Genomic DNA, 23022 nt, shown 5'->3' with positions numbered 1-23022 from the left:
GGTGTGTAGTATACCCCCATTGACACATACAGTATGTGTGGCTGTTGATCAATTTGTGGTGCTGTTTTTTTCTTGTGTGGTGCTGAGCTACAGAATGGTCAATGTATGGGAAATACTGTCCATTTCTCAATGTCTAGTGTGCATCCTTCCAAGTGTATAAGTGTAAGGATATACTCTGGTGAGCTCTGCAGAGTATCCAATCACTGGGTGTGACTAATTAGGCTGACACACTTCCAAGGCTCATACACTTGACATTGAGAAATGGTGACTGTCTCACCTGGTTGACAAACTGCTTGACCAGTTCAAAGTTCTGTGGCCGCACACTCTTAGACCCATCGATCAGCAGCACCAGATCAATGTTGGCAGACCTGCAGGCTGGAGAGAGAGTCATAATCAGTGTTGCCAGATTTTCTACGACAAATAAGCGACTGACGCCCTAAAAACAAGCCCAAAAGAAGCGACTGACGGGTGTTGTGAAAACAAGCCCAAAAGAAGCGACCGAAAGGGTGGGTTGTCAGTCGTGTGCCTGGTCAGGGAAGACCTTGCTCTTTGCGGGGGTCTGCGTGGCAGCTAAAATCCCCACAAGTGACCACAGAAAGTGGGAGTTAACAATATTGTAGTAGGGTCACTTGTAAGGATGAGTGAGAAAAAACGAGTTGCCATTGAGAAACACATTCAAATCACCGCCAGAGCAGGAGAAAACAGCAAGCCCAACCCTGAAAAGAACAAGCCCAAAAAAACCGCAACCCGCGACTTTACAAAATTATAAGCGACTGCTCAAAAAAAGAAGCCCAAGGTCGTTTATAATAAGCGGACTTGGCAACACTGGTCATAATCAACTGCAATTTTCTTAGGTACATAACACTGGGTTAGGTCGAAAAATCATACCAAACCAAATTCAAATCAGATACTTAATTACACTATAACACCCTGTCATTACCATGACTTACTACTCTGCTATTACTATGATTATTTTCTGTTTAGTTGATGTTTAATTCTGGCTTAGTCTTGATACTGTGTCTTGTGTAACTACCATAGTACTACACCCCTATGACTGTGCATAGGGCTGTCAGTAATATATTACGAGTTGGTCTTTGCCATTCTGGTGACAACTAATTTATAACAGTGGCTGTGCTTGAAGGGCTAAGACATCCCCTGTACTGTAAGCACCTTGCATTTCTACTTGAAAAAAACGCACAACCCATGCACATTCTACACAGATTTATTATTCAAAGACTATGTTTAATTTGAAACAAATAACAATAGTATTTTTCCAAGAAGGTGAAACTAATATGCGTTTCTGTGTGCTTCATTAAAGGGACACTGTGTGAGATTTTTAGTTGTTTATTTCCAGAATTCATGCTGCCCATTCACTAATGATACCTTTTTCATGAATACTTACCACCAGCATCAAATTCTAAGTATTCATTATGACTGGAAAAATGGCACTTCATACATGAAAAGGGGGATCTTCTCCATGGTCCGCCATTTTGAATTTCCAAAAATAGCCATTTTTAGCTACAAAAATGACTGTACTTGGACCATACAAGAAAATATTTGTTTAATACTTAGTAAACTTTCATGTAAAGATCGAATTTGGCAATAGGCAGCCCAATTTCAATAAGCAGCATAGTTGCAGTACCTTTTTTGACCATTTCCTGCACAGTGTCCCTTTAAAAGATGCATTCCTGGAGACGCTACACGGATGCATTGACTTTCACTAGCTTAGTGACATATTCCCTCTTAAAGCAAGACAACGCTTAACATGAAAAATAAGACACTTTACCACCTTTATAAACCTCAGCCAACGATTTTAACTGTATTAAGCCTCAAAATAGTGGCGTACCCCTTTAAGTCTTGTAGATGCATGGTGGAGAGACTTACTTCCACAAGTCTTGCCATCCTCCTGCAGCAGCTGGCCCTCGGGGCAGACACAGTAGTAGGATCCTATTGTGCTGACGCACTGGAACTCGCAGCCATGCTCCACAGTGTTGCACAGGTTATCAGCTGATGGACAACACAGATTAAACACAGAGTTTATTACACCAGTGGTTCTTAACCTGGGGTGCGGGCACCCCCTGGGGGTGCGTGTGCCTGAGATTTCAGGGGGTGCACAGAATTGTGTTTCTGTTTAGATTGTGACCAAAATTCTGCTTTAAACTGATCTTGGTCCCCATGTCAAATCATTAAGGTATTGATTAATGTCTCAAGCAAGAATCATTTTTAAGGCTTATAGAAGTGTAGAAGTTTGGGTTAGGGGTGCACGGCTTGTCTTGGTCACAGGTATGGGGGTGCATGAAGAAAAAATAGGTTAAGAACCACTGTATTACACTAAATCCTGCAAGACCTGCCATTGACAAGAGCCAGAGTTCAGTCAAGACGCCTGAGCGATGAATGGAATATGCGAGTCTTGTAGAATCCAAAAGAATTCTCATATAACACCATACCTGCTATGCCCATCTGAATCACACACATGCACACACCCACACACGCACGCACGCACGCACGCACACACGCACACACACACACACACACGCACACACACACACACACGCACGCACGCACGCACGCACACACGCACACACACGTATTTAATAGTGTTTATGAGATTCTTGTAACAACAAGCACTGAGGACTGTTAAAAATGTGTTGCTCACTCGAATGGAACACTGCGTCAACTCAACAGGTTTCCAAAAAGCAACCGAAAACCCTCTCCATTGATGTCGTGATAAATGAATGAATGCCTGTCTTGTTATTTTTGGCCGCCAAACTGTCCGCTGAGATGGTCTGGGAAGGCCATTACACCAGCCAGTCGACCACCAGGGTTGGATTAATGCACAGGCTAGATATGGCTAAAGCCTAGGGGCCCCCACCTGCCAGGGGGGCCCTGATTGGCCAAAAGTGAAAAATTGCAGAATTGTGACAAGATGCAATATGTTAAAATTCATCTTTCATGTTAAATACAGACATGTTATCATTCATTCCTAGCTCCTAATTATGACATTGTCTGTGTAAAATTGTCGCAAAAATTGCATTACGGGGGGCCCCACGGCAACCTGTAGCCTAGGGGCCCCAGGCCATCTTAATCCGGCCCTGTCGACCACGGATAAGTCCGGTCCACCAACGCTTTGTTGATTTTCAGCATTCTCAGGACACTCAATCAGCCAGCGAGCATCTGGTGCGACCAGTGTTGACTATTATTCCAGTGTGTCAGTGAGTAGATTTTGGGAAGCACTTTCTAGATAATAGATCAGAAGCTTTACAGACACACTTGGCCTTTGAATGGTTGGGAATACTCAACGGAGGCCAAGTAAAAGAGAGAAAAGTGTTTCTTCTTTAGGGCTTATAGGGTTTAGCTGTACCCAAAAAAGCACTACTATCACTGATATCTAAAAAAAAATACACTGTTTTGTCGGAGTGATTTCCAAGTGTTTGGCAAGCAGAGTGGCAAAACTGATTGTGAGCGTTTCCTGTTATCCTTCTCTATGTACCCAAACTAGTAGTTCTTTGTAGCCCATGTGTTTTATACGGTATCAAGGTCATAATAACATCAATAGATGATATACTGAAGAGTATTTTATAGGCCATTCACTGTCAGATATGTGTGTCTGTGAACCTGTATTTTTCATTTGGTGACGAGACTGCTAGCTAAATCCTAATGGTGCCACCCATGTAACTGGGGATAATAGGGTGGATAATATTTGGGTAACACTTTATTTTAGGGTTACATCTATTAGCACTAATACATACAATGTCAATGCCTGCTTACGTAACTTGTAAGGCATGTACTAAGCAAAAGCTAAGGCCTACTAGGTCCTTACTAAGGTTAAATTGGTAATAAATCCCTTATTGTGCATGAACAAGACATTTGTGAATACATGCCTAACAAATGTTTGATTTTGCTTTGTACATGCCTTACAAGTTACTTATACAGTGACATTGTATGGTTAGTGCTAATAGATGTATCCCTAAAATAAAGTGTTACCAATATTTGTACTTACGCAGACAGGTCTTGCCATCCTCCTGCAGGGTGTAGTGCTCGTGGCAGCGGCAGAAGTAGCCACCGAGGATACTGACACACTCATGCTGACAGCTGTGGTTGCCGAATGAGCAGTAGTTGATCACTGTGGAGAGAATGGGAGGGAAACAACACCGCTGGGAGGTTAGCAATCAAAAACATGCCATGACCGCAATGTAGCCTACAGTCCTCCGGATTGAGACAAGTTGAAGTCCCCAAATCCTTATGTGTCTGATATGTTTCATTTATTCATATAATAGTCATAGCGTTCCTTGAATGTGGTCAATATAGGTTATGTAATTTAGTCAGCCAATGCTTTGTTATTGCACGTTATCTGTTAGCAAAATTAGCAAGCAAATGTATTTTAGCATAATGTGTTCTACGTATATGAAAGGCAGACACATGAGGAGTTTAAGAAGAATTAAGAAATGTAAGAATTGAAACTTGTGCCCTTGTAATCCATCACTAACTTGTGCAAGTCTTGTCGTCGTCATTCAGGGTGTACCCTTTGTTGCAGGCACATGTGAATTCACCGGGCGTGGGGTTGCAGATCTGTTCACAATCATGTTTGCCCTCAGCACAGAGGTCAATCACTGCAATAAAATGGAAATGTCTGAAATGTGCAGACTGTAGAGTGTTGTCCATAGCGTCATGGACAAAACAAAACCACCAAAGTGATGCAAAGAAATGAAGTTCAAATCCAACATGACCATCCAATGGCCCTATTCCTTCACAAAATTATAAGCAAGAAATAGTAAAGCATTTTTTAAAATATGTTGGCAAAAACATGCACATGTTCATCAGTTTATGGTAATGTGAGACCTGTGTCATGCCTAAGGATATTACACAGCCGTTACTGTTATTGCATGTTATGTGTTAGCTAGTTAGCAAAGCTAAACGTCGAACTGTGTCCCCCAAACGTATCTCTTGTGTACAGCCTTTTGGATCACTAACTTGTGCAAGTCTTCTCGTCCTTATTCAGGGTGTACCCTTTCTCGCAGGCACATGTGAATTCACCAGGCGTGGGGTTGCAGATCTGCTGACAATCATGTTTGCCCTCAGCACAGAGGTCAATCACTGGAACACAATGCAAAGGTCTCAGGTGTGTAGCTCACAGAATTAGCTGAATGACGCTTTTCTCATCGAGTAGCCTCACTTCAACTCTTTTGCTACCTAATTACAAACTTTTGCAGTGTCAGGAAAAGTTAACATTAATTAGCAAAAACGTGCATGGTTATCAAAAACAATCAAATGACAATTATGCAGCCATAACTGTTATTGCATGTGAGATAGTTAAGTGGCGTACAGGTTAAAATATTAAATATTTGTCCAAGTGAGATTTTGTGAAAGCCATAGTTAAAAGAAAATGTAGCTGCTAGTCATCATCTAATTGAGAACTAACTTGTGCAAGTCTTGTCGTCCGCATTTAGGGTGTATCCAAAGTTGCAGGCACATGTGAATTCACCGGGCGTGGGGTTGCAAACTTGCTCACAATCATGCTTGCCCTCAGCACAGAGGTCAATCACTGCAACACAATGCAAAGGTCTCAGGTGCTTAGCGAACGGAAGTGTGGAACTTTTTGAGGAACTAGTATTATTTTAAATATGTGTGTGAAGGCCAGTTGTTCGCTCTGTGGTCACTAACTTGTGCAAGTCTTCTCGTCCTTATTTAGCGTGTATCCAAACTCGCAGGCACATGTGAATTCACCGGGCGTGGGGTTGCAGATCTGCTGACAATCATGTTTGCCCTCAGCACAGAGGTCAATCACTGGAACACAATGGAAATGGCTAAGCTTTTTAGGAAAATAATGCATAGGCCTATATTTAAAATGTTATGTGTGGGATGTTGACCCACTATATGTTTAATATTGTAGCCAGTTATGTATCTAAAAGACTACCAGTGGTTCACTTAAAGCCGAGTTGTTACTTATTATAGCATATGGTGTAGTTAGCTAGAAAAAGCTGAGAGCCTGTGCATGTGCATTAGACACCGTCTTTCTTGGCTCACACCAGAGCCATACAGAGGGGAGAGTTACGCAAGGAGGACCAGGAATTAAATGGCAGCTCCGCCTTTCAGCGAGATAAGGGTGTTCCTAAAGCGGCTGTCTTTCCATAGACTCAACATAGAACCACCACATTAACAGCCAAAAATAAGGACTAACAAACTATACTGTGGGGTAATCACCACAAATATGTAAACCAGCAACTGTCTCGGTGGTGATAATCACAACAGTTTACCATCTGTGATGTTTATCTGAAGTTATTACTATGAACAGCAAGTCTTGTCATATTCCCTGCATTGCATTTGCTATGTGCTACGCCCACTGCTAGGAACTAACATTCGCAACGCTGAGCAGTACTGAGAAGCTAAAACAGCTAATTTTGCTAATGAGGAAGTCGGCCCTAGGGCACAGTGGAGATCGACTGACTCTGTTATCTCTATGGCTCTGGCTCACACTATACTCATTTAGTGATACATTCTTTGTTTCGCCTGATCACTACTAACTTGTGCAAGTCTTCTCGTCCTTATTTAGTGTGTATCCAAACTCGCAGGCACATGTGAATTCACCAGGCGTGGGGTTGCAGATCTGCTGACAATCATGTTTGCCCTCAGCACAGAGGTCAATCACTGGAACACAATAGAAATGGCTAAAGCATTTAGCACATGGATTTGGGATTTTTTTAAAACTCACAACAGTTCAATATGAACTATCCTACCAGTAGTTTCAAACTGACAATGTCAGTTCTGTTGGTTGATGATAATAAGCTTAAGCAACAGTGTTGCCTACGTGAATTTAAAGTGGACCTCGGATGATGCTCTTTGTGGATAATAAAAATGTAATGCTAAAAAAGACTGGTGTGAAATGACGTCGCCTACCCCCGAAGTTGTGTGCAGGGAGCACTTTGTTAGTCGGTCAGAAAAAGGTTTGCTTTTTGCATGTGATGTAGGTATGTTGCCTCATGCACCAGCTGGTTTCTTTCACTTTGTGAAAACCGGCAGACCCTGCAGCATTAAGATTTGTTTGGGTTATACTTTTTTAACCAATTGAAGCTGTTTGGTCGTGATGTGGCTAAACGACTTCACGGTTTCTCTTCTGATGACACTTAGGTTTGGATTGATTACTTCCTGGTTCTAGCTAACAGTTCTCTCCATAGATATGAACACTAGATGGCACATTTGGCCTTTTTTTTGTTGCTCAACACTGGGCGCCGCCATCTTGGGCCAGTATCCTGTTTTTCATAGATGTTGAATTACCGCCACCTACAGGATAATGGACGTATCACTTTGTCAGCAATTGATGGCAGCGTATACGGCCTAAACAGGGCGCCTATCTGACTTCAGCCATTTCTTCCAATACAAAGGAGTGGCCAATGTGGCATCTAGGTTTTATGTCTATGGGTTTTCTCTAGCTGCGGTACCTGAAATTAAATTGAGCAGAGGCACTACTGTAGTTGGTGCCAGCCTGGATATAGCTGTTGACCAATTTTGTGACATACGGTCACACTTGATGATGTTATTCTTCACATGCACAAAAGCTTCATGCTGCCGCATTGCGCGGGAGAACCCAGAACAGCATCCAAGGTCCCCTTTAAATATGCCATATAAAACATGCATATTTTTCAAAGGTCATTGCATTTGAAGTTGCCTATGCCTAGTGCCAGTTATAAAGTTAGTGCAGGTGTTGCATGTAATGCGTTGGCTTGTTAGCAAGCTGTAAATCAAAAACATGTTTCCAGAATAATGCTGCTTTACAGTCTGGAGGTGAAAAAAGCGTTTGTGTTCTCAAAGTGCATAGAAGCATAACAGATCTTAAAATCCGTCCGCTATTTTCTTGTTCCCAGCATTCACTAACTTGTGCAAGTCTTCTCGTCCTTATTTAGTGTGTATCCAAACTCGCAGGCACATGTGAATTCACCAGGCGTGGGGTTGCAGATCTGCTGACAATCATGTTTGCCCTCAGCACAGAGGTCAATCACTGCAACACAATGCAAAGGGCTGAAGCATTAGTCCTTCTTAGCGTTAATGGCACTCACTGAATGGAAGAGTTAAGCTTTAAGAGAAATTTGCAATAAGTGAGAAACATGCATATCACATCAAGTATATCACACTTAAGTAATACAACATGCCTGGTGCAATTTATGAAGCCACTGCAGTTATTGCATGTGATGTGTTAGCAACTCGAAGCCAGATCGTGATTAGCTATATTCACAGCGGTTGAGCGTGATTGTGTGTACTGTAGGCCTGTGTGTGTTTATGAGTGAGAAAATGTCGGAGGCAGCCATGGTAGCCCACATTTGTTGAGCAGATGGCTATCCAAAAGTTACGACTCCTTGGATGTAGATATGAAACGCAGCGTTCCTTTCCACATATTCCATCGAAGCGCGTAAAACTGGGTACCATAAAAAAAAACTTTCTGCCAAGGCAGCGTCCAGGATTTCAGATGCATATTGGGTGTGTGGGTGTTTGATAAATAGTGCACAGTCTGTCTGCTTAGGGGCACCTCAGCTCTTCGAAAATATATTTGAAAACTTTTCTCTCTTCGATTACTAACTTGTGCAAGTCTTCTCGTCCGCATTTAGGGTGTATCCGAACTCGCAGGCACATGTGAATTCACCGGGCGTGGGGTTGCAGATCTGTTCACAATCATGCTTGCCCTCAGCACAGAGGTCTATCACTGGAACACAATGCAAAGGGCTAAAGTGTTAAGGGCAGCTAATCAAAGGGTTCAAGGAATTAGCATAATTGATTATGGATGTGAATATCCTTTGATGAATTGTCATTGAGGCTTTGGCAGAGGTTAATACATAGGCCCTACTGAAAAACATGCACAATGTACGCTTAAAATGTAAATGCAGCATGCCTAATGCCATGTATAAAGCAGCAACAATTACTGAATGCCATGTGATATGTTAGCTTATTAGCACGCTAAAGGCCAAACATGTTGCTAAATTATGTGTTAAGGTAGGTTAAGTGTATGTGTTTTGGGGTGTTGCAGTCATCCTGACCCCCTGGTAAACTAACTTGTGCAAGTCTTCTCGTCTTTATTTAGGGTGTATCCGAACTCGCAGGCACATGTGAATTCACCGGGCGTGGGGTTGCAGATCTGCTGACAATCATGCTTGCCCTCAGCACAGAGGTCAATCACTGCAATAAAATACCAAGGGCTTTAATGTTTAGTAAGTTAACTCGGGGTATTTTAAGAGTAAGAACACTTTGATAAAGGCTTTCATTACTACTAAACAGGGTTTTAATATTCTTGATCAAAATGTACAGTGAACTCCCGCTATATTGCGGTTCAGCTTTTGCGCCCCGTTATTTACTTAGTTGTTTGTTTGTTTGTTTGTTTGTTTATTTATTTATTTATTTATGTATTTATGTATTTATGTATTTATGTATTTATGTATTTATGTATTTATGTATTTATTTATTTATCTAATAAATCAGCATTATGTGTTCCTGGCCTGTATATGCTAAGAAAAGGCTTGTTGCAGCAGTATTATTTCTATTACATTTACAGTGTGGTTTCTAAATGGCCTGGCTATACTTTGGCTTTTCACTTATTGGGGATCGTTCTGGAGCTTACAGACACAATAGGTGGGAGATCACTGTGCAGCAAAACATGCATAATTTAGCAAATTTAAATCAATGTTAAAGGGGGATGCCACTATTTTGGGGCTTAATACAGGTAAAATTGTTGGCCAAGGTTTATGAAGGTGGTAAAGTATCTTATTTTTCATGTAAGCCATTGTCTTGCTTTAAGACAAGTTAAAAGAGGGAGCATGTCGCTAAGCAAGTGAAAGTCAATGGGTCCGTGTAGCATGCTATAGCATGCTAAATGCTAAATAGTGGCATACCCCTTTAATGAATACAACATGCCTAGCGCTATGTATGAAGCAACAAACATTACAGCATGCCATGTGATATTGTTAGCTAAGCAGCAAACTAAAGCCAAAATACTGATTGTATAGGTATAGATTCTGAGGTACCAGTGTCCTCAATTGCAGAAGTGGATAAAACATGTTTTGTCTTCAAGATGTCAAAGGCCCGAAATAACTGTAATCTCCTTTCTACCCTGACCCCCGGGTAAACTAACTTGTGCAAGTCTTCTCGTCCGCATTTAGGGTGTATCCAAACTCGCAGGCACATGTGAATTCACCGGGCGTGGGATTGCAGATCTGTTCACAATCATGTTTGCCCTCAGCACAGAGGTCAATCACTGCAACACAATGCAAATGGCTAAGCTTTGAGGCTTTAGCAGAGGTTAACAGACAGTGTAACATGCACAATGCACAATGTTAGCTTATTAGCAAGCTAAAAGCCAAAAATGTTGTTAAATTAGTTATGACGTCATAAGCTAGGTTAAGTGTGGGTATTTTGAGGTGTTGCAGTCATCCTGACCCCCTGGTTAACTAACTTGTGCAAGTCTTCTCGTCTTTATTTAGGGTGTATCCGAACTCGCAGGCACATGTGAATTCCCCGGGCGTGGGGTTGCAGATCTGTTCACAATCATGTTTGCCCTCAGCACAGAGGTCAATCACTGCAATAAAATACCAAGGGCTTTAATGTTTAGTAAGTTAACTCGGGGTATTTTAAGAGTAAGAACACTTTGATAAAGGCTTTCATTACTACTAAACAGTGTTTTAATATTCTTGATCAAAATGTACAGTGAACTCCCGCTATATTGCGGTTCAGCTTTTGCGCCCCGTTATTTACTTAGTTGTTCGTTTGTTTGTTTGTTTGTTTGTTTGTTTGTTTATTTATTTATTTATGTATGTATGTATGTATTTATTTATTTATCTAATAAATCAGCATTATGTGTTCCTGACCTGTATATGCTAAGAAAAGACTTGTTGCAGCTGTATTATTTATGATACATTTACAGTGTGGTTTCTGAATGGCCTGGCTATACTTTGGCTTTTCACTTATTGGGGATCGTTCTGGAGCTTACAGACACAATAGGTGGGAGATCACTGTGAAGCAAAACATGCATAATTTAGCAAATTTAAATCAATGTTAATTAATACAACATGCCTAGCGCTATGTATGAAGCAACAAACATTACAGCATGCCATGTGATATTGTTAGCTAAGCAGCAAACTAAAGCCAAAATACTAATTGTATACATATAGATTCTGAGGTACCGGTGTCCTCAATTGTAGAAGTGGGTAAAACATGTGTTTTGTCTTGAAGATGTCAAAGGCCCGAAATAACCGTAATCTCCTTAAGTTTCTACCCTGACCCCCGGGTAAACTAACTTGTGCAAGTTTTCTCGTCCGCATTTAGGGTGTATCCAAACTCGCAGGCACATGTGAATTCACCGGGTGTGGGATTGCAGATCTGTTCACAATCATGCTTGCCCTCAGCACAGACGTCAATCACTGCAACACAATGCAAATGGCTAAGCTTTGAGGCTTTAGCAGAGGTTAACAGACAGTGTAACATGCACAATGCACAATGTTAGCTTATTAGCAAGCTAAAAGCCAAAAATGTTGCTAAATTAGTTATGACGTCATAAGCTAGGTTAAGTGTGTGTATTTTGAGGTGTTGCAGTCATCCTGACCCCCTGGTAAACTAACTTGTGCAAGTCTTGTCGTCCGCATTTAGCGTGTATCCAAACTCGCAGGCACATGTGAATTCACCGGGCGTGGGGTTGCAGATCTGTTCACAATCATGTTTGCCCTCAGCACAGAGGTCAATCACTGCAATAAAATACCAAGGGCTTTAATGTTTAGTAAGTTAACTCGAGGTATATTAAGAGTTAGAACACTTTGATAAAGGCTTTCATTACTACTAAACAGTGTTTTAATATTCTTGATCAAAATGTACAGTGAACTCCCGCTATATTGCGGTTCAGCTTTTGCGCCCCGTTATTTACTTAGTTGTTTGTTTGTTTGTTTGTTTGTTTATTTATTTATTTATTTATTTATTTATTTATGTATTTATGTATTTATGTATTTATTTATTTATCTAATAAATCAGCATTATGTGTTCCTGGCCTGTATATGCTAAGAAAAGGCTTGTTACAGCAGTATTATTTCTATTACATTTACAGTGTGGTTTCTAAATGGCCTGGCTATACTTTGGCTTTTCACTTATTGGGGATCATTCTGGAGCTTACAGACACAATAGGTGGGAGATCACTGTGCAGCAAAACATGCATAATTTAGCATATTTAAATCAATGTTAAAGGGAAATGCCACTATTTTGGGGCTTAATACAGTTAAAATTGTTGGCCAAGGTTTATGAAGGTGGTAAAGTATCTTATTTTTCATGTAAGCCATTGTCTTGCTTTAAGACAAGTTAAAAGAGGGAGCATGTCGCTAAGCTAGTGAAAGTCAATGGATCCGTGTAGCATGCTATAGCATGCTAAATGCTAAATAGTGGCATACCCCTTTAATTAATACAACATGCCTAGCGCTATGTATGAAGCAACAAACATTACAGCATGCCATGTGATATTGTTAGCTAAGCAGCAAACTAAAGTCAAAATACTGATTGTATAGGTATAGATTCTGAGGTACCAGTGTCCTCAATTGCAGAAGTGGATAAAACGTGTTTTGTCTTCAAGATGTCAAAGGCCCGAAATAACTGTAATCTCCTTTCTACCCTGACCCCCGGGTAAACTAACTTGTGCAGGTCTTCTCGTCCGCATTTAGGGTGTATCCAAACTCGCAGGCACATGTGAATTCACCGGGTGTGGGATTGCAGATCTGTTCACAATCATGTTTGCCCTCAGCACAGAGGTCAATCACTGCAACACAATGCAAATGGCTAAGCTTTGAGACTTTAGCAGAGGTTAACAGACAGTGTAACATGCACAATGTTGTATTATGTTAAATGCAAATTGAGCATGCCTAATGCCATGTACTATGAAGCAAAACATTACTGCATTAGCTAGTTAATTAACCGTTTCATGCAGAGGCACAGAAATGGTAATGACTGACCATGTCCTACAGGCCTAATAGACCGGCCGCGAAAAGATTCAAGCTACAGAGAATCGCTTCTGTGCAGCTAGAGCGATACGAGCGATTGGAGCGACTACAGTATGTACGTTACAGAATGCAAGCATTCCAACAGTGGCTGTTGCGGCTGTCGCTGAACCGCGTCATAGCTCATTTGCATTATATTCCCAGGAGTTAAATTGCAAACTGTCGCTCTCGTCGCACGAATCGCCTCTAGTCGCCCCAATTGCTTTTGTTGCGCGACTCAATACAAAGTCAATTACTTCCATCGCTCGCCTCTCTCAGGTCGCGGCCGGTGTATTTGTGCAGTCAATCAGTTAATTAAGACTCTACGTAATGGCGCAGCAATATTGGTATGACGTAGTTAAGCTTTTTCAGCAAATAGTGAATGAGATCACCAGCGATCCCATCTGCATGAAAGGGTTAATGACATGAAAGCACAGCATACTAGTTAAAGGTACAGTAACAATGTCCTCTGATGTGTGAAGTGTGAATACAGTATGTTTGGCTTGACAGTGTGAAAAGGGTGTTTCAGTCACTCTGAAGCCATGTGATGACTAACTTGTGCAAGTCTTATCGTCGTCATTCAGGGTGTATCCGAACTCGCAGTCACATGTGAATTCACCGGGCGTCGGGTTGCAGAGCTGCTGACAATCATGTTTGCCCTCAGCACAGAGGTCAATCACTGCAATAAAATGGACATTTCTTAAATGTGCTGCAGACTGCAGACTGTGGTCCACTGCGTTGTGGAACTATTATTTTTAATATGTGTGTGAAGGCTAGTTATTCTCTCTGTGGTCACTAACTTGTGCAAGTCTTCTCGTCCTTATTTAGTGTGTATCCAAACTCGCAGGCACATGTGAATTCACCGGGCGTCGGGTTGCAAAGCTGTTCACAATCATGTTTGCCCTCAGCACAGAGGTCAATCACTGGAAGCACAATAAAATCTCCTTTATATATAGTGTGACGATGAACTTTTCTGTATGGACTTAACTCACAAAGAGCTGTGCTAGAAATTCTATCTACTTCTATACGTTAATTGACATATGGGTTGAAGCTTTGGAGGACATTAACAATACATTTAACAAAACATGCAAACTGTTTATAGTACACTTAATGTTAGATGCAGCATGCATTAATCAGTTTGTGAAGCAACTACAATGACTGCATGTGACGTGATGTTAGCTAGCTAATAAGTTTAGGCGAGGTAGCCATGTCCTCTCCCGTCTTAAGTATGTGTGTATTTGTGAAGTGTGAAATGGGTGAATAGTGAAAAGCTTCAGTCATTCTCACTCCCTGCAATCACTAACTTGTGCACGTCTTGCTGTCGTCATTCAGGGTGTACCCTTTCTCGCAGGCACATGTGAATTCACCGGGCGTGGGGTTGCAGATCTGTTCACAATCATGCTTGCCCTCAGCACAGAGGTCAATCACTGGAACGAAGCGGGAAGGGCTGAGGTGTTAGTGAATGAAAGCTTTTCACTTTTTCTCTGGTTAATTGGGCCACCTAAAGCTAGGTTTTTCCACACTATTTCAGCCCTTACAAACGTATTATTGTTTTGTGGAAACACCAAATAGCACATTTGAAACCTAGCTTAGGTTTTAAGAATTAAATAGATGGGAAAACGTTTTAAATGTACGAGAGAACGTATGATTTATCTTTGTATGTGCCATTCATGATTGTGTTTGAATGTATGTGTGTCTATGTGTGTGAAAGAGAGATAAAGAGCAGTTCTTCAAGTTCCTGTATTCACTAACTTGTGCATGTTTTGTCGTCTGCATTTAGGATGTATCCAAAGTTGCAGGCACATGTGAATTCACCAGGCGTGGGGTTGCAAACTTGCTCACAATCATGCTTGCCCTCAGCACAGAGGTCAATCACTGCAACACAATGCAAAAATCTCAGGTGCTCAGTGGATGGAAGTGTTGAACTTTTTTTTTTTACTTTTATAGTGTTGAACTATTATTTTTCATGTGTGTGAAGGCCAGTTGTTTCCCTCTGCGATCACTAACTTGTGCAGGTCTTCTCGTCCTTATTTAGGGTGTATCCAAACTCGCAGGCACATGTGAATTCACCGGGCGTGGGGTTGCAGATCTGCTGACAATCATGTTTGCCCTCAGCACAGAGGTCAATCACTGGAACACAATAACATCTCCTTTATATCTAGGAGTGTGACGATGCCTATCTCCTTGGGCTTTGTACTATAAACTACACTTAAAGGTGCAGTGAGATGGTGGCCTGACTAGGTATTGCAACATGCTGCTCATTGATGCTGTGCTGCCTATCACCAAATGTATTATTTTCATGAATATTTACTAAATAACAAATTAAAATGTATGTTTTGTCATGTCTTGGAAATTTAAAATGGCAGACATGGACAAGATCCCCCTTTAATTTGTGAAAAGTGCAATTTTACCAGGCATAATGAACACTTGATGGTAAATATTCATGAAAAGGGCAGCATGAATTCTGGAAAGAAACTGCAAAAAAATATTACACAGTGCACCTTTAAGAGTGAAAACTAAACATGTTCTGCCCTGTCTTTGTGGTCCAGCGGAATAAACCTACACATTTTGAGGACATGTTACAAACTCAGTCAAAACATGCAATTTATGCAGGAAAAACACAGAAAGCACAGTGAGATCTCTGACAAGCTTTAAATGCTAATGATGCAGCCATTAGTTGATTAGCCAGTGACTTTGCTAGTTAGTTAGCTAGCTAGCTAAAAGCCTAAAACATTGTCCAAAGGTGATCATGGCTTCATACACAGATAAACTGTGTCTGCAGGTGTACTTTGGACACAAAAAAACTTTGGATGTGCGCAGAGACAACAGAACACAGAGTAACTAATAAATGTAACCAGTTATTCACAAAACCCCTCCTATCACTAACTTGTGCAGGTCTTCTCGTCCTTATTTAGCGTATATCCGAACTCGCAGGCACATGTGAATTCACCGGGCGTGGGGTTGCAGATCTGCTGGCAATCATGTTTGCCCTCAGCACAGAGGTCAATCACTGGAATGAAATGGAAATAACTCAGTAGTTTAGTGAATGGAATTAGAAATTATGTGGTGAGTGGTGTATCGTATCAGACTTGAGTTCCGTCTTGTGATCGCAAAATATTGTCTGCAACTTCTAGGCATGCTATTCTAATAACTACATCGTATTTACTGGCAAATATCGACTATATGGGCCTAGCTAATGATATAACGAGAGTGTGACTCAGGGATTCAGATAACAACTGACTTGTGTCTGTGAGAGCATCATTAGGTCCATTGTTCAACTGAGGAAACTGGTTTGTCATTAGAGATGCACAGGATCCAAGATCCGGTTCCGGATCCGGCAGGATAATAGGGTTTTTCACAGGATCCGGATCCGGCAGGATCTTAAGCAGTGGATCCGGTATCCGGCAGTTACCTAAAAATCAGGATCTGGTGCATCTCTAGCCTAGGTTTTTCAGTCAGTCTTTCACAACCCCAGTTGCTGCATAGAGTGAAAGAACTTTGGAAGCGGCCAGTGCAGGCAGTGTGGCAGTAAGCCAATGAGTCTAAAAAATAGTTTGAGCCAAAGTAATAAAAAGGGCCCACGTGTGCGAGTAGGCTATGTGTTTCAACCCTTTCGTAGGATCAGGTATCCGGTTCCGGATTCGGCAGGATCTTAAGCAGTGGATCCGGTATCCGGCAGGATCCTAAAAATCAGGATCCGGTGCATCTCTATTTGTTATGCCTTCTCAAATGTCATAGCCCCTCAGCCATATATTGTGTTATTACTGTATGTGCAGTTGATATTCAGTTCGATAGATTCCTTTTGAAATGTTGGAAATGGTTTGCTTTTTTTTGTTTCAACATCACTAACTTGTGCAGGTCTTGTCGTCGGCATTTAGGGTGTATCCAAACTCGCAGGCACATGTGAATTCACCGGGCGTGGGGTTGCAGATCTGCTGACAATCATGTTTGCCCTCAGCACAGAGGTCAATCACTGGAACACAATGCAAATGGCTAGAGGGTTAAGCGAGCGTAACATGTCTATGTGATTGGTGAGCAGGTATCCAGTACAGTGTTTGTACATTTCCGTCTACAAATCACAACTTCTGAGGACTAACAATCACTAGAGATCACTAAGAAATGAAGAGTTCAGATGCAAAACCCCCTAACTCCATTTCTGAAGACCTGCACTTCTGTGTTTTTAGAGAACCCCGTTGTAGGTTTGGTTTACATTCATGTACTTGATAATACATATAAATAGTTATAAAATAAATGAATAAATAAATAAATAAAATAAAAAATATGCAATGTTGATAGCTTTGTATTAAATAAAAATGAATTAAGATACTTTTATGAAAAGGTTTTGCATCTGAACTCTTCAAATCTTAAATATATTGCAACTATTTCCAAAACCGATAATCACTTTGTACGCTTATTCACTGTACAGTATGTCAATTTCAAGAGAAGCAAGAGTTGTTTTTAAAATTTGGTGTTAGTGATCCTACAATTGTCTCTGGAACCTGTGGACAAGTTTCAATATTATTGAGCAATCATGCACAAACGTGTTTATGCAAAACAAATTAATAATAACATGTAAAACGTCTGGCATGCGTGATGCCATTAATGCAGCCGTTACTGTTATTGCGATTATGTTAGCTAGTTAGCAAGCTAAAAGCCTGACCATGGGTGTTGGGTTCCCATGTACATATATACTCTATAGATGAGATGGTGCATGTGTGGGTGTATGTCTGTCTGTCTGTCTGTCTGAGGTTTCAGGAGGACATAATCCAATCTCCTGCTGCGTTGTCATCATCACTAACTTGTGCAGGTCTTCTCGTCCTGGTTCAGAGTGTATCCAGGGTTGCAGGCACATGTGAATTCACCGGGCGTGGGGTTGCAGATCTGCTCACAATCATGTTTGCCCTCAGCACAGAGGTCGATCACTGGAAACACAATAACAATATTTACAATTTAGAGAGTGTATTTTGACAATACAGTAGAATAAGTTATTTAAAATGTAAAGAGTAAAGAATATATACAGTATATTAGCATGTGACGAAACCACATGTTTAGAAATCAGGGAGTAAGCACATGTTAAGTTAAAGGGACACTGTGCAGGAAATGGTCAAAAAAGGTACTGCAACTATGCTGCTCATTGAAACTGGGCTGTCTATTGCCAAATCTTTACATGAAAGTTTATTAAGTAATAAACAAATATTTTCTGGTATGGTCCAAGTACAGTCATTTTTGCAGCTAAAAATGGGTATTTTTGGAAATTCAAAATGGCGGACCATGGAGATCCCCCTTTTCGTGTATGAAAAGTGCAAATTTTCCAGTCATAAAGAATACTTAAAATTTGATGCTGGTGGTAAGTATTCATGGAAAAGGTAACATTAGTGAATGGGCAGCATGAATTCTGAAAATAAACAACTAAAAATCTCACACAGTGTCCCTTTAAACCAATGGTTCTCAAACTGGGGGCCGGGACCCCTAGGGGGCTTGGGGAGGTATAGGCTACTGAACGATGATCCCGTACAAAAGGGGCCTTGCATAAAAGCGGGAAACCCACAGGTTAAGCTAACAGCTAACATTAATGCCACGATTTGGTTAGTAGTAGTATTTGCTGTCCTGTGGATTTCTAGCAATATTAGTGGCAAATTTTACATTTTCCAAACAATAATTTAAGTCCGCTAATATTACAAGAAATCCATTGCTAGGCTAACGGTACATACACACACAGACGGCACGTTTCCTTAACGTCTCCATGAGCAGTGCGAGTCCGAGAGGTTCGCGGGCTGCCTTGCACACTGCACAGTCAACGTCCACGTTCTATCCGCGGGCAGCCATTCATTTTCAATGGGAGCCGTGCATTGAACGCGGACGTCCGCGCAGGAAAATAGACTCGAGGTCTATTTTCAAGGAGCAACGTGGACATGTCCGGTCGGGACGGACATGCGCCGCGCTTACACTGCGTTCCTGTGTGCAAGGCATGATTTGTTTTCATACATTCTCACCGTTTCGGACTGATAACGGACACGTGAAGTGGACATACTGTGGACGTCCGCGCCGTTGGTGTGCATGTACCGTTAGACTATGGTGGGTGGGGGGTCGCGAAAATATCCAAATAGATAAAAGGGGGTCCCCGCTGCAAAGGTTTGGGAACCACAGAGTTAGACGATGACGCATGGTGGGGTTGAATTACTATTACACAGCGCAGCAAGTGAAAATGGGTAAAACAAATGAATAAAATAATCAAATGCAAGAGTAGAAATCGACATTCATCCACTACACCAGTCTGGCTGACACAACTCATAGTCTGACAAACATTCCATACATAGACAAAACATTCTCAGGGGTGGAATGACCACACAACTTGCACCACGATGCTGGAGAAGTCATGAAAGCCACATACGGGACCAGAGGGGAGACAAACAAACATACTTGTGCAGGTCTTTCCATCCTCGTTGAGCGTGTATCCGGCCATGCACAGACAGTGGAAGGAGCCAGGAGAGCTCTCACAGATCTGCTCACACCCGTGGTCGGAGTCCAGGCACAGATCCATGCCTAGAAGCAGTCACAGCAGCACACACAGCAGTGTTTAATTTGTTTATTTGTTTCTTGTTGGATCCCCATTAGCTGTGGCAGTGCCACAGCTATTCTTCCTGGGGTCCTTTTCTTCAATAAAATCAGTTCATCATGGTATTAAAAATTACATCTGGAGATCATACAAAAAACAATACAATAACATATTACAATAGGCTACAAGCGAAATACATTCAAATTACACAATTTAATACAGACTGCTCTACCCTCTTAAAAATAACTCTTTCCTAAAAATATCTTGATTTGTTTTTTTTAAAACTGGCTTTAGAACTAATTTGTGTGATAAAGGTTGGCATACTGTTCCATGCAGTGATCGCTCTGTATCCCACTGTTCTTTGTAGGGCATTGGTATTTGCACGGGGTACTACAAATGTCCCTGTGTACAATTGACTGCCACAGAGATGATTTTGAAACTTGAAAGCCATTAAAGCCACAAAGGCAAATGTGAAGGACAATATAGAAGCAAGAAAGATATAGTAATGCTCAAAAAATGACTTAATGTTGCTGTAATACTCCTTCTTTAGATTCCCAAATCAGCTGTGGATTCCGTTCACATTTCGGATTCATGTAAATAAATGCTAAGAGTGCAAATATTTAATACAAACACTCTGGACGGTGCACTGGACGGTGACAGAAACAGTTCATAGTTCATGGTGTTGATGAACATCAGATTTTCTTTTTTTTAAATGACATAGTGTAGCTGTAATGCTCATAGCTGGCCAAATATATAGTGGATCCAGTTGACATTACAGCTTAGCGTAATAAAACAAATAGCGTACAGGGCTCTAAATTAACACCAGCCAACCAGCCAAATGCTGGTGAAATTTCTGTTTGGCTGGCAGAAAAGACCAACTTACCAGCCACTTTGACCCATTAGTGAGTGTGTTTTCGGCTTGTAAGATTAACATCTACTATTAGTAGCCATTTTGGCTGGTGATGAAAAAAAAGTTCATTTAGAGCCCGGCTAGGGTAAAATACAAATGCACAGTAGCGCAAACTAATGAATGCTCTTCTGGCCACTGGATGGTGACAGAAACGGCCCCTTACCACTGAGGTTATCCCTCGCCCTACCGTGGCTTAATGGTAGGGCACTCGTCCTACCCAGCCTGGGTCGTTTGCTAGCCCTTCCCCGTCTCTCTCTCGCCCAACTCGATTCCTGTCTCTTCTTCAATGTCCTGTTGTATAAAGTACTGTACCAGTAAAAGCTTGTAAAGCCCCCAAAAACAGTTAAAAAAAAAGAAACGCCGCAGAGCTTACCGCAGAGCTTATCCTGGAACTGCAGTCCGAACTGATGGATCAGATCGAAGCTCTCCACCTGGTAGACGTGATCCTCGAACGGCGGCGAGGCCATGGCGCGCAGGGACGTCTGATCCGCCCTCGCCACTCCGACGGCGTAGATCTCGATGCCGGACTCGCGAGCGGCGGCGGACACCTCGGCCACGCGGTCCTGGGGTCGGCCGTCCGTCACGATCACGGCCACGTGCGGCACATTGGGCCTGGCGCCCTCCTCGGCGGAGAAGGCCACGTTCATGGCGTAGCGGATGGCGAGGCCCGTCATGGTGCCCTGCGCCAGCGGCACGATCTCCTTGATGCCCTTCACCATGTCCTCCAGCCGGTTGTGGCTCTTCAGGGAGAAGACGTTCTGCACCTGGCTGGAGTACTGCACCACGCCGACGCGCGTGGCCTTGGGCCCGATGTCCATCTCGTGGATGATGTCGATCATGAACTTGCGCATGGTCTCGAACTCGTGCGGGCGCACGCTGCGGGAGCCGTCAATGATGAAGACCAGGTCCACGGGGCCAGACTTGCACTTCTCCTTAGCCTTAGCCTTAGCTGTAGACAAGAAGAAGCCATGGTGTAGTGGTTAGAGCAGACGTGGGCAAACTCAGGCCCGGGGGCCACATGCGGCCCGCTCGGCCATTTCATGCGGCCCTCAGAGCCTTTCCAAGAAAAAAATGCAGATTCATATGGTCACTCATTCTTCAATGCGCTACCTAAAACTTGCACTTCTCCTTAGCCTTAGCCTTAGCTGTAGACAAGAAGAAGAAGAAGGGCAGCTATGGTGTAGTGGTTAGAGAGTTGGACTGTAGATCACAGGGTTGCAGGTTCAATCCCTTCCTCCCTCCAGGGGCTGAAGTTCCCTTGAGCACCTAACCCCACACAGCTCAAGGGACTGTAACCAATACCCTGTTGTAAGTCGCTTTGGATAAAAAAGCATCAGCTAAGTGTAATGTAATGTAAGAAAGGTTGGAGGTGGGTGTCCATGAGATGTGATTCACTGAGAAAGTGTGTGAGACCACTAGGACAGTGATTTTCAACCTATGGGCCGGGGCCCACTGGTGGGCCGTGAAGGTATTCCAAGTGGGCCTTGAAATCATTTTCTTAAAATTATAATCATATTTTGGTGTGTGTTGCTGTTGATTTATTTGAGTTTTATTCTTAATTGGGTCAGATGTGGGCCCCGAACATTTGTGATAATTTTAAGTGGGCCCCAAGTTGAAAAAGGTTGGGAACCCCTGCACTAGGGTTTGTGTGACAGTTTATGGTTTGGTTGCTAAGGTCTCTGAGCTTTATTGGTCATACTGTAAGTAACGTTAGGACACAAAATAGCCCTGAGACATTACTTAGCTAAAGTCAATATATCAGTTGAGTATGTGTCTCGCATGGTTTCACTGTTAATGGACTGTGGTCAAATGACCTCATGAGGGTCCGTCTGAAGGTTTTAACCGGCCTGTGATGCAGGCGACTTGTGAAGGTAGAGACATTACTGTGTGATGGTGTGGCGTTGATGTGCGTGTCTGTGCGTGCGTGAGTGTAAATGTGCGTGTGATGGTGCAGCGTTGATGCGCGTGTCTGTGCGTGCGTGAGTGTAAATATGTGTGTGTGTGTGTGTGTGTGTGTGTGTGTGTGTGTGTGTGTGTGTGTGTGTGTGATGGTGATTGGCTGACCTGCTTTTGGTCTGGCCTCTGACAGGATGGCCAGAGCTAAGAGCACGGTGGCGCACACTAACAGGCCTCTCATGTTCGCGTCGTCTTCCGGGGGTCAGCTTGCTCAGGATGCTGGGTAGCTTTTCTTTTTCTTGCACTGGATTCCAACAGACCCTGCAATGGGAGAACAGAGCACAAGTTCCAGGCAATGACTGTCAAAGTCCTTGTTGTATTCAGTTTAAAATGGATTGGAAGCATTTACTATACTGCCGATTTTACAACACCTACAACAACAACAAAAAAAACAGATTTCCTGGCTGGAATTGGCAATTCGACATTGACCACTCAAAAAATCAGGGCAGGGCAGTTGAACAATGCTTCAAATCTGTTGAACCGTGCTGCGGTGCTCATAAAATGTACAGTCACTGGGTTCCAGCTCACAGCATGCATGTAAAGCCCCACAGTGAAGTGCAATGGCACGTTCTTCTCTCTTGGCCCTTCCATTAAAGGGACACTGTGCAGGAAAT

General features: G+C 42.3%; 1 protein-coding gene across 1 annotated transcript in view; it reads right to left on the bottom strand.

Moving 5' to 3' along the window:
• The window catches only part of matn4 (matrilin 4), a 36341-nt gene that overhangs the window by 6658 nt on the left and 6661 nt on the right, over positions 1-23022 (bottom strand). Inside the window, exons 2-16 of the mRNA XM_063216303.1 lie at positions 22510-22669; positions 20826-21382; positions 19407-19529; positions 17786-17908; positions 15874-15996; positions 14994-15116; positions 14291-14413; positions 13787-13909; positions 13543-13665; positions 10433-10555; positions 5420-5542; positions 4488-4610; positions 4001-4123; positions 1885-2007; positions 278-375 (exon numbers count right to left, since the gene is read on the bottom strand). Coding sequence (XP_063072373.1) covers positions 278-375; positions 1885-2007; positions 4001-4123; positions 4488-4610; positions 5420-5542; positions 10433-10555; positions 13543-13665; positions 13787-13909; positions 14291-14413; positions 14994-15116; positions 15874-15996; positions 17786-17908; positions 19407-19529; positions 20826-21382; positions 22510-22589 — 2211 coding nt within the window. The 5' untranslated portion in view covers positions 22590-22669. The remainder of the gene's footprint in view (positions 1-277; positions 376-1884; positions 2008-4000; positions 4124-4487; positions 4611-5419; positions 5543-10432; positions 10556-13542; positions 13666-13786; positions 13910-14290; positions 14414-14993; positions 15117-15873; positions 15997-17785; positions 17909-19406; positions 19530-20825; positions 21383-22509; positions 22670-23022) is intronic.

Source organism: Engraulis encrasicolus, chromosome 14, assembly GCF_034702125.1.
Source record: "Engraulis encrasicolus isolate BLACKSEA-1 chromosome 14, IST_EnEncr_1.0, whole genome shotgun sequence".
Lineage (NCBI taxonomy): Eukaryota > Metazoa > Chordata > Actinopteri > Clupeiformes > Engraulidae > Engraulis > Engraulis encrasicolus.
This window is presented reverse-complemented; position numbering and strand designations above follow the sequence as displayed.